Source organism: Marmota marmota, unplaced genomic scaffold (assembly GCF_001458135.2).
Source record: "Marmota marmota marmota unplaced genomic scaffold, marMar, whole genome shotgun sequence".
Lineage (NCBI taxonomy): Eukaryota > Metazoa > Chordata > Mammalia > Rodentia > Sciuridae > Marmota > Marmota marmota.
This window is the reverse complement of record NW_026000174.1, coordinates 63255337-63267102: the sequence shown is the minus strand read 5'-3', so window position 1 is coordinate 63267102 and position 11766 is coordinate 63255337. Positions and strand designations below refer to the sequence as shown.

The following is an 11766-nucleotide window of genomic DNA, read 5'->3' as shown; positions in this document are numbered from 1 at the left end:
CGGCTGCATTCTGGGAAAGGTCAGTTTCCGTTAGGTGCAGAGGGCTGAGGCGCGCCACCGGCCACATTCCCACGTGAAGCGCTACGCGAGCCTCGCTTCGTGGGGTAGCTCCCTGCTTGCGGCAGAGCGTCCCGGAAGCAGCGGGGAACCGGAAGTGGCCCGCGGAAGCTGAGGAACTAGTCCCAGAACCCAGTGTGAGGCGACTGGGAGCGCTGCGGCGGCGTCATGTCCCTGATCTGCTCTAGTGAGTATTGGCGGTGGCGGGGTCGTGTGTCGCCGAAGGCCGGAGAGCTGGTGAGAACAGGCCGCTGCGGCGCAGCTGTCGCGGCCGAGGCGGGAATGGGAGCCTGGAGGCCGAGCGGCCGCCGGTCAGCGGGGTGGTCCTCCACTCACTGCGGACTGCATTTGCGCAATGCTGCGCAGTTCACGTAGCTCCTCGGGTTTGTAGTCGCAGGGACTATTTGAGGCCAACGCCTCGTTTTACAGAGTCTGGACAGAAGGAGCTGTCGCAGGGGAAACAGATCTCGGTGTAGGAAACCCGAGGACTTGTCCAGAATCCGGCTACGGTTGGCTTTGTGATCTGGATCAAGGCCCTGGACCTCAGTTTCCCCATCTGCAAAATTGAAGGCATTGCACTGGGTGTTGTCTGAGGTCACGCTCGGGTAGTCGGGCTTCTGCAGTTTGCAAAGATCGCTACAGCGAGCTAGAGACAGAGACAGGGCTCAGAGCCAGGTGTCTGGCTCCCAGCCTCACGCAGTATGACTAATAAAAACAGCGCACGTTTCTAAAACGCGTATTGGTTTACAACACACTTCCAAGTCTGTGGTCTCATTTTATCTTCACAAGAATTCCCAAAGGGAGAAGTAACGATCCAGGTTTTTACAAAGGAGGACAGGAAGAGGGGATTTTATCTAAGGATGCATAGCTAGTAAGTGGCGGAGCTGAGTGTTGGAGTAGGTTTTTTGATCGTGAATCCAAGCCTTTTTTCACGCTGTTTGCTGTTTTTCTCTCTGGTGTTTTATTGTGGCATGCGGCTGTTTTCCCTTGCTAGCTTCCCATCCCTTTCTCTATTCTCAGAATATCTCCATTAATCCAAAGAGGGGAAGGGAAATGATAAACAGAAAAGGGAATCTCATGTGTTGAAGAATTTACAGTTTGCAAAGTATTTTCACATGCATTGTTTTATTTCAGTCTTGAGGAATCTCATTTTTATATTCCCCAGCACCATCTTTTGTAAATAAGGGAACATTACCCTGGAGGGTTCATAGACTGACTCTATGAGATATTTGGACAGTAGGCAGATTAACAGGATTAAAAAAAAAACATTTTTAATTACATACTTATTTACATATGCACCGGAGTCCCACAAAATATGAGACTCCAAGAAGTGAAGCTTATATAGCACCCTGAGCTACAAGAAAAGAAGAGGAGCTTGGGGCTTTGGGATGGTGACACAAGTTATAGGATGGGAAGGAGAACTATATGAATAAAGATTATCTTGCTATGTAGGTAAAAATACTCAAGTAATAAATGCTGTCTAAAGAATAGGTGATTGAGCATGGAGAAGGCCTTCGTTCACCTCTACTCATGTGATCCAGTCTTCCCTGGTTAAGGGAAGTTCAGAGAAAGACCCTCCCAGCATTTGCTAGGGAATGGAAAAGGCTGGAGACTGGAGAGCCAGAGAAGGGCAGCAAAATGTTAGTTCTGAGCCTGCGTCTGAGGCCTTCCAATCTTCTTGAATCTAAAATACCAGTGTACCAAAGCTCCGTTCTTTGGGGTCTTGTTTTCTGAGCCCCAGCACTTGTGCACTCATTCACTCATCTGCTTAGATGTTTACTTAGTGTCTTCTGGGCATCTGCATTGTGCTGGAAGCCAGAGACCAGCTGTAATCACTGTCCTTAAGGGGGGTCACAATCTATTCTATGGAAAGGGCTGAAAATCATGATTGGCATATAGTAAACACCATGAAAATGCTTGCTCTTATTGTAGTTCTTATTGCATTACTTTGTGATTTCCTTGATAATCTGTCAGGGTTCTAAACTGAGGTGGGTGGCAGAGATCTGAGTGACTTCGTGTGTATCTTCATGTCATGTGCCTATCCATCTGTGTTGAAAAATGAGATGGGCAGAGCTTGTTGACTACTTCCTAGGTACTTGGCTCTTAGTAGTTGTACAATAATTATTTGTTGACTCTGTCAGGGAACTAACTGAACGGTTAGCAAATTGCTTCCCATTGGCTGAGGGTGTGGATGCAGGGGTCTTATTGGGGCTAACAGCATGTGAGGAATCATAGCACATGATGAATCCCATAGGCCCAACATTCCTTTCACTCCAAGCTCACTGCCTGCCTCTCTCTACAGTCTCCAATGAAGTGCCAGAACACCCATGTGTGTCCCCTGTCTCTAATCATGTGTACGAGCGGCGGCTCATTGAGAAGTACATTGCAGAAAATGGTACAGATCCAATCAACAACCAGCCTCTCTCAGAGGAGCAGCTCATCGACATCAAAGGTGCCTGCTGACTCATCTTAGTGCAGGGCCATTTTAGCTTAGCTGGAGAGAGTAGGGTGGGGGAGCCAGCCTGGCGGAGGAAAAGATGGTAATTGTTCATGGCTAAAGGGAGAAGAGGTAAAGGAAGGGAAGAGTCCCCCACTTATGGTTCTTCATATCTGCTTTGCCTCTCTTGACAGTTGCTCACCCAATCCGTCCCAAGCCACCCTCAGCCACCAGCATCCCGGCCATTCTGAAAGCCTTACAAGATGAGTGGGTGAGTTTCTAGTTGAGAATCAATGCCTTCCCAACTTAGAAAGTATGCATCACTAGACTGAGACTTGGGGATTGGAAGAATGGCAGTATCTCTCCCAGGGCTTTAGGCATGCTAGACGGGTGCTCTGTCATTTTTTACACCCAGCCTTTCTTTCTTGAGGAGCAAGATGGTAGCACAGTAATGGGCCTAGATTTTGTGAGGAGTAGAATAAAATTATTAAAGTATAAGCCTTATAACATCAGGGGCTTGTTTCTTTCGACACTAAGAGCACTAAGAACAGCACCTGGTATGTAGGTGCTGTGAAATATGAATGAGTGGCCGAGTGAATGAGTGCAGCTTTGGGGGACTGTCTAGCTTATTGTCTCACACAAGGATGGTGATTAAAGTGGCAGCAGCAGTATTAATCCCTTTTAGAGAGGTGACAACATTACATCTATGATTTGCTGGTAAATTAGAGAAGGTGGGGATGGGAAAGAGCTGGCTCCTTCTTCTATCCAGTGTTTGGTGTGGAGCAGGAGCTTGTGTTTGTCTGCATGTTTAGGGTCACCGGATGTTGCTTAGGTCTCTTGTTTTGGTCTGTGTGGGATAGGAGGAGGTTCTCTTCTTGGGTGACTGCTGCATGCTCCTGTTCCCTCCCACCCCTCACAGTGGCATTTCCCTCTCCCAGGATGCGGTCATGCTGCACAGCTTCACTCTGCGCCAGCAGCTGCAGACAACCCGCCAGGAGTTGTCCCATGCTCTGTACCAGCATGATGCTGCCTGCCGTGTCATTGCCCGTCTCACCAAGGAAGTCACTGCTGCCCGAGAAGGTGCAGCCTCTCCCTTGCCACCCCCCCCACTCTAGGCTGGTCCTGCTTTGTACTATTCCATTTCTAACTTTATCTTTTCTCCCAGCTCTGGCTACCCTGAAACCACAGGCTGGTCTCATTGTGCCCCAGACTGTGCCAAGCTCACAGCCAAGTGTTGTGGTGAGTGTCCCCTTTTCCTCAGCAGCTGCCCGTTTGTTGTGGCAGCCCACTTAGCCTCCTTCTGCAGGTGTCTGGTGCTCTGTGCCTCTCTCACCTTCACCTTTCCTCTCTACAGGGTTCAGGTGAGCCCATGGATTTGGGCGAGCTGGTGGGAATGACCCCCGAGATTATCCAGAAGGTAAGTTGTGCTTTCTCTTGGTGGGAATGTTGATGAGCCCTTACTTTCATCATCTGCCTTGGGTGCAGTGTGAATGAAACCCCACACATGTGTGAGTGGTGTGTGGTAGTGCAGAGCAGGGACTCTGAGCCCAGATCGCCTGGGCTTGTTTTTGGTTTTTTTGCTGGAAATTGAACCCAGGGACACTTGACCATTGAGCTACATCCTTGGTCCTTTATAATTTTTATTTTGAGATGGGATTTCTCTAAGTTACTGAGGCTAGCCTTGAACATGTGATCTTCTTGCCTCAGCTTCCCAGGTTGCTGGACTTATACAGGTGTGCACCACCACGCCTGACTTCTCTGGGCTTATATTTTGATGCTGCCACTTACAAGCTTTATAACCTTAGCTGACTTAGCCGCTCTTTCTGTGTTTCATTTCCCTGGCTTCTCACCTGAGAATAATAGTACCTACTTCGGGACTTATGGTAGAAAAGATTTAATTTCTGTTAAGTGTAAATTTTAGCTCTTGTTGTTATTGCAATTCTTTGTAGATATTAAACCACTTTGTGCCATGTTTCCTCCCACCCCCCGTGAGGGAAACAGAACAAGGTTATCTTTATTTATACTTGAAGATCCTGAGATTCAGATTTAAAGACACAGCTCATAAGATGCACAGCTGGGTTCCTGATTCCAGTCTAGTGCTCTGTTGCACCCACAGTCCTTGTTTGTGGGGCTTGATAGTGTTTTTCCTAGTAGGTCAGCTTGTCAACATGCATCTTGAGTTCTCATCTTCATGGCACAGACCTGATCTGGGAGCTGTGCAGACCTGGTAACATGTCATTGTTCTGCCATGATTTATCACTTCTGTGACTTTGGCTACTGACATCACTTCTCTGAGACCCAGTTTCCTCATCTGTAAAATAAGGTCATTGACACCCACCTCATAAGGTTGGAGTGAAAGTGAAAGAGATCAGCATGCTAGCCTTTCCCATAGAACTGGCAGGTGGCACTTTCTTGGTGATGCTTGTGATTGAAATCCAGCATGTCCTTGTCCTGGCAAGGTCACTTATCTCACATTGAGCCTCTTCCCCTTTGTCTTCCCTAGCTGCAAGACAAGGCCACTGTGCTAACCACGGAGCGTAAGAAGGTGAGTCTTTTTCTGGAGCCAGGAGAGAGAGTTGGCCTGACATGAGGCCCTTGACTCCTTAGGGAAGGGGGTGCCTGAATCTTGCTCTTATAGCTGCTTTTCTTGGGCTTTTTCGTTTTCTCAGAGAGGAAAAACCGTACCTGAGGAGCTGGTGAAACCAGAAGAGCTCAGCAAATACCGGCAGGTGGCTTCCCATGTGGTGAGTGGCTTCCCATGTGGTGAGTGGCTGAGGCCTTTCTAACTTGGAGATGGCCCCCCCATTTGCTGTTTCTCGGGTGGGCCCACATGGGGACCAGTGAGTAGAAAGCTGTTCAGACCTCTGGCCCTGTATCTTGCTTGGCTGCTGAGTTGCTAGGGCTGCTTCTCCTGCCCAGATCTGGGTTTCCCAGTCATACAGTTGAAGAGGTCGGCATCTAGGCAGAAGGCCAAGCTGAACAGATAAGGAATAGGAGTCACTCTTGATCCGCTGGCTGGGGAGGATGACTGGAGATGGGGATAGGCGAGCTGTGTGGCTTTGTGGCTTGCCTCCATTTGGCTATGACTGGATTTGATGTGGCTTTTTTTGTAAAGGGATTGCATAGTGCCAGCATTCCTGGGATTCTTGCCCTGGACCTCTGCCCCTCTGACACCAACAAGATCCTTACTGGTGAGTCTGGTCCTGGCCCAGCAGGCTGGAACTGGGAGCAGCGGCAGGAGAAGATACATGATCCTGGTCCTGTTCATGGCTCTGGGGACAGAAATACCTTCTTAGATCAAGGGATCTGAATAAACCTTACTCAATTTTGGTCGTTGGGTCTTTTTCAGGTGGGGCGGATAAGAACGTTGTTGTTTTTGATAAGAGTTCAGAGCAAATCCTGGCCACCCTCAAAGGCCATACCAAGAAGGTCACCAGTGTGGTGTTTCACCCTTCCCAGGTAAGGGGTTCTCGTGGCCATTCTTGGTCCCTCTTTCTTGAGCCATTTTCAGTGGTTTGGGGCCCCCTCACCCACACTATCTCCTTGGTGAAGTGGGGCTGAGGAGGGGCTCTGAATTAGAATGGGCATTGAGGGCCTGGGGAGTAGGAGATTGTTCTCTGCGTAGGACTAGCTGAAGCAGTGGTCTTCAAGCCATGGGCAGCAAGAAAATGCAGTTTTACAAAGCACGTTCACTGAAATATTTTATACTAGGAAAAGAAAAATTCTTTTATGACATGCTCATAATACAAACTATGGAAAATAAAGCTCAAGACAGTCTTGACTCGGAGGTATCAGAGGAAGACAGATCAGTGTCCATGTTGCTTCATGTTGACTGTTAAAATTGGTGTGAGTTCAAACAGTTGAGAACCTTTGGATTAGAGGATAAAGGTTGCTCATGAGAGTGGATGAGTGGCAAATTGTTTATAAAACTAAACAATTCAAATTGAAAACACGTTTTCCTGCTTACTTGGTGTGTATCTTTTTTGAAAGTATGTTGTTAAAAGATGGCACTTTTTTTTTAATGGTTGTAGATGGACAGAATGCCTTTATTTTATTTGTTTATTTTTAGGTGGTGCTGAGGATCAAACCCAGTGCCTCACGCATTCTAGGCAAGCGCTCTGCCACTGAGCTACAGCCCCAGCCCGGCACTTGTTTTTATCTTATGGCTTCTAAAGTCCTAAACTAAACCAAATTAATCTGTTAAGAGAGATCGTGTAAATCCTCCCCTTCTGCTGGAGAATTAACTTGGCCCTGCAATCCAAAAGTGAGGGCTACGCAGGAACATGGCCTTGCAATCCTTTCCAGATCCAGTAGCCATTGGTCACTCAGGGCAAAAGGGCAAATCAAACAAATTCCGTTCCTCAGTGGCTCTAGCCACACTGTGATCCGGAAAGTGGAGTGGGGATCACTCTCTGTTGCAGTTAACCTTCTTACCACTAGGTGGTGAGGCCTCCCAAAGGGCTGATGTTCGGCCTTTTACATAGTGTTAACCGTTGGCCCCCTGGAGCATCATTGTTGGGTAGATGGTTTTAGGCAGGGCAGGGCCAAGAGGAGAAGCAACTGTTGGTAGCTGTGCCAGTCTTGTCCACGGGCACGATTATTATGAGATCTCTCTCTCTCTCTCTCTCTCTGACATTCTGCCTCTTGGCTTTCATTTCAGGACCTGGTATTTTCTGCTTCCCCGGATGCCACCATCAGGATTTGGTCTGTCCCAAACACCTCTTGTGTGCAGGTTGTCCGGGCCCATGAAAGCGCTGTGACAGGCCTCAGCCTCCACGCCACTGGTGACTATCTCCTGAGCTCCTCTGATGACCAGGTGCGGTCTCAGCCAGCACCCTGAAGAGGCATGCTGGTCCCTGAGCTTGAATGTCCTGGGCGGAGAGGGCATCTTGCTAACTGCGGCCAGTTACCCAGAGCCCCAAGAATACTTCCTCAGCTGGGAGGAGCTAGCTTTGCCAGTACTTGCTGCACCAGGGTCTCTCCTCCTGAAGGACCACCAAACCCTGGGGAACCCATCTCTCATTGGCTTCTCTGTCTCTTTTCAGTACTGGGCCTTCTCTGACATCCAGACAGGGCGTGTGCTCACCAAGGTGACAGATGAGACCTCTGGCTGCTGTAAGTTGCCTCAGAGGCAGCAGGCTTTCTTATTTGCTGTTTAACATTTATTCTTAGGGTTTATTTAGTCACTCGCTCATTTGTTCTTTTAAAGACAACACTTCCCACTAACACCTGCCTAGTGCCAGGCTTTACTATGCTGGGCACTTTAGAAATGTGGAGAACAGGCGCCTGACTTGCTGCTCTTGGTCTCTCCCCATGTGCTCTGACCATGTGTCCATCTCCCCTTCTTCATAGCTCTCACCTGTGCGCAGTTCCACCCTGATGGGCTCATTTTTGGAACAGGAACCATGGATTCTCAGATCAAGATCTGGGACTTGAAGGTAGGACATGGCAGGCCTCCATCTGGGGTATGGGTTTGGGGAGCTGAATGGGTGCATATGGCATCGGCCCTGGGAATGTCCTAGGGGTGGGAAAATAACTGGCTTTGGGCTAAGGTGTGATGCCTATGGTATGGAAGCCCTGGGCTGGACCCTCTGCACCTGCTATACCCCTGCTGGCTGTCCTTCCCTAAAGGACAGAGGAAGATGTTTGAGAGGTAAGAGTTCAGTGGCCTCATTTTCTTCCTCTTGTGTCCAGTGGGTGACATATTTTAATATACCCCCAACTGTAGGAACGCACCAATGTGGCCAACTTCCCTGGCCACTCGGGCCCCATCACCAGCATCGCCTTCTCTGAGAATGGGTACTATCTGGCTACAGCAGCCGATGACTCCTCTGTCAAGTTGTGGGACCTGCGCAAACTAAAGAACTTCAAGACGTTGCAGCTTGACAACAACTTTGAGGTGCACCCCCTCCACAGTGCTCTTGGTTGCTTCTCATCCTCATTTATCGATTAATTATCAAACTAAGCTGCTTCCGTGTGTCCCTGGTTGCTCTATAGTTTACGTTCCCTTTGCATAATCATTTTTTCTGGTTCTGGCAGGTGAAGTCTCTGATCTTTGACCAGAGTGGCACCTACCTGGCCCTCGGGGGCACAGATGTCCAGATCTACATCTGTAAACAATGGACAGAAATTCTTCACTTTACAGGTACAGGCTGGCCCTAGGGTTCTGAGACCTTTGGGTGCCCAGGCCCAGAGGGAAGTTGGAAGCCTCCCTGGGGTGGGAACTTCTGGGTTTGTCATGAATGTGCCCAGGCAGCTTTTGAATCACTCCCTGAGGCAGGAGAGCATTGTTATCAGGGAAAGGACTTGACTGTAAGCATTAAAACTCACTTTCCCACTCCCCAGCTGCATGACTTTGGGCAAGTTACTTCCTAGAGCCATGGAAAAATTGGAATGATAATCATACACTCAAGTGGGATCGTTGAGGTTTACATGAGAATATACATAGACACATGTTAGAACAGCAACTGGGACATGGTGAGGATTTGCTGCTGTTGTTCACTGTTGTGTCGTAGTCCTTGTAGGATTTGAACAGTGAGTAAGAGAGATCTGGTCTTTGCAATAATGGAATGAGCAGTCAGTTAGGAAGGTAGGTTAGAGTGATTTCACAAGTCCTCATTAGTGGCAAGTACACAGCCAGTGCACACTGGAGTTCCGACCTCCTGGCCTGAGACTTTCCTTCAGAACTTAGTCATTTTTAAGAATGGGGATATTGGCATTGCTTTACAGAGTGTGCCAGCTGGTGACATGGAGGTGGCATGCATGGTAACAGGGTGCCTAGTGCTCACTTAAGTGCCGATTGAATGGTAGCTGCCACTATCTTTTTGGTGAAATTCTTGTCCTCATTAGCAGCTAGTGGTCAAGAATTCAAGATACTGGCCCACACCTCACCTTCTCCTGAGCTGCTCAGTGTCTGTGCAAAGGGCTTGAGGCCTGGGCCCCATGTTTTCATTTGGAGCTCTTAGGAAGAAAGCAGGCTGGAAGCATAGGGCGGGTGTTTTAGTGGAGAGTGGGTAGACGCCAGGCATGATCCTAAATCTAGGGACAAGTCACTCATTACCATGAAGGTGAATTCCTGCTGGGTTTTAGGGTGGATGGCCATGAGTTACCCGAGTTAGAATCAGACACACACCGGCAAACTGAACACAGTGAGTTGCCCAGAAAGCTTAGGTGAGAAGGCGGCTGGCCTTCCTTTATTCATTCATCCCAACAAAAAACAGGTCCTCAGTGCCTGCTTCGTGCTAGGTACTGAGGATGGAGTAAGTGGTGAGTAGATGAGAGCTGCCTGCCCCCGATTGTCGTCAGCTGCCAAAAGCAGACCAGTAGTACCAGCCGGGTGATAAGGACCTGATGAATTTATGTTGGGAGAATGTCACTAGGGGCTGGTGTTGAGGCCTGAAGGAGGAAAAGCCTTTTCATAGCTGCCTTGTGTCTCTCTCCTCAGAACACAGTGGCCTGACCACAGGGGTGGCCTTTGGGCACCACGCCAAGTTCATCGCTTCGACTGGCATGGATAGGAGCCTCAAGTTCTACAGCCTGTAGCCCCCACGCCTTCTCTGAGAAGCTGGGCCTCATATCAGTAGTGGGGTAGAATTTGGGGTGGGAGGGTGGGGGGGAGTGGGGCATCTGTGGGTGGGACATTCACATCATTTCACTCTGGTCTGGGTGGTGGCCTGAGAGCCATGGCAGCATGGACCACCCTCATCCATGTGCCTCTAAGCCCCACAGGAATGGACATAGGAGGAAGAGCTGTCACCCTGTAAAGGCTCAGGGTTGCAGCCCGGGGCCTCTCCCCTTGAGGTGGTGGCTGTTCTCCCCACTGTCTCAGTTCCTGTGAGACAGGGAGAGGCTGAGCCAAGGGCACTGTGAAGGGGATGGGCTTGAGGGAGCGCACAGGTTTTTGTAAGCAGTGATCTAGTTTCATTAAAAAAAGAAAACAATAAACATAGCCACCTCCTTGTGTCTGTCTGAAACAGAAGCACCCTCAGCTGGGAAGGTCGAGGGGCGGGGGGAGTACACGGCCCTGGCTACCAAGAAGCCCGTCGTTCTTTCTTCTCTGCACTCTTCACTGCATAGCAGAAATAAAAAACTCTACAGCCATTTTTCAGGCCTTGGCCTTGAGTCTCCTGTCTGCACGTGCCTGGGCTTGGCTTCCGCAGTCTAGAAGGGAGGGGTTCCCAGGGAAGGCTAGCCTTAGGCTGCTGGTGAGGGGCTGAGCATCTCAGGAAGGATTTGTTTAGTTGCAGGTGATAGAAAACCTGTCCCCATTGGCTTGAGTGGGAAGAGATTTTACTGACTGGCAGTTGGAAAGTTGTAGAGCTGCTTCTGGAAGAGACAGCAGTGAGCAGTAAGGATCAGAAGAGAAGCATGAATGGAGGGGATAAATGTAGGGTCCAGTGGCTGCTTCAGATCCAGAGGTCACAAGAGGCCACAGGGGAGGAAGCCGGAAGGAGAGTTGTAGGTGAGGGAAGGAAGGGGCTGAGGCTGGAAAGGCTCAGAGGAACAGGAAGGAGACCACTGTTGGAGTGTGGTGACTGAAGGGAGTGGCCACCTGGTCCCTGGAGAAGGCCATCCTGATGGAGTGTTGGAGCTGGAAACCTGCTTAGAGTGATGGGGAGAATGTGAGGGAGCCAGTGGTGATGGACAAAAAGGACTGTGCTGGAGGGGGAGCCAAGTAATGGGGTGTTCCTTGGAGGTTGTCCAAATTGTTGTTTCACTAGATCCCGAGCAAGTTCCACTTGTCCTGCATCCATGTCTGCCTGGAGGGGCCAGAACGCTTAGTATATACTGAAAGCTCTGGAGAATCTTGGAGTAAAGAAACTATTTTAATTTCTTTAAGTATTTGGCCAGCTAAGCCTTTTGACTGTTTGGTCGGACTGCCTTCTCCATTCATGACCCTAACATTCAGGCTCTGAGAGCCCAGAGGTATTGGAGCAGGTTGGAGACAGGGAAGGGGCCAGGGCTTGGCCTGGGGACACCTGGAGCTAAGCTGGACCCCAAAACTAGCACAGCACTAAAGCCATTGGATGATTTCTGGTGTTAGACCTTAAACATTCTTAGGGTCTGCTTTAGTTTCCGGGAAAAGTAAGGAGGCTCTGGAGGACAGAGGTTCTTGATAATCCCTAGGTTGGGGGCACTGTGTTCATCCTAAGATTCTGAAGCCTGTGGTATGTCCATGCATAGAGAGAGGAAGCCTAGAATACATCTCTAAGGGACTGTAATGCCATCCTCCATCACAGCTGTCCTAGAAGAGTGGGGGTGTGTTGCCATTC

The 11766-nt window shown here is 49.4% G+C and overlaps 1 protein-coding gene across 1 annotated transcript; it reads left to right on the top strand.

Annotated features, from left to right (window-relative positions):
* Prpf19 (pre-mRNA processing factor 19) lies at window positions 1–10442 on the top strand. The gene is made up of 16 exons (XM_015478024.2): window positions 1–244; window positions 2360–2509; window positions 2689–2765; window positions 3433–3574; window positions 3660–3733; window positions 3849–3911; window positions 4998–5039; window positions 5164–5238; window positions 5610–5685; window positions 5844–5953; window positions 7155–7310; window positions 7540–7609; window positions 7847–7932; window positions 8223–8393; window positions 8534–8639; window positions 9939–10442. The coding sequence occupies exons 1-16, from the start codon at window positions 226–228 to the stop codon at window positions 10034–10036; spliced, it is 1515 nt and encodes a 504-aa protein (XP_015333510.1). The 5' UTR covers window positions 1–225; the 3' UTR covers window positions 10037–10442.
* Window positions 10443–11766: the final 1324 nt, after the last annotated feature.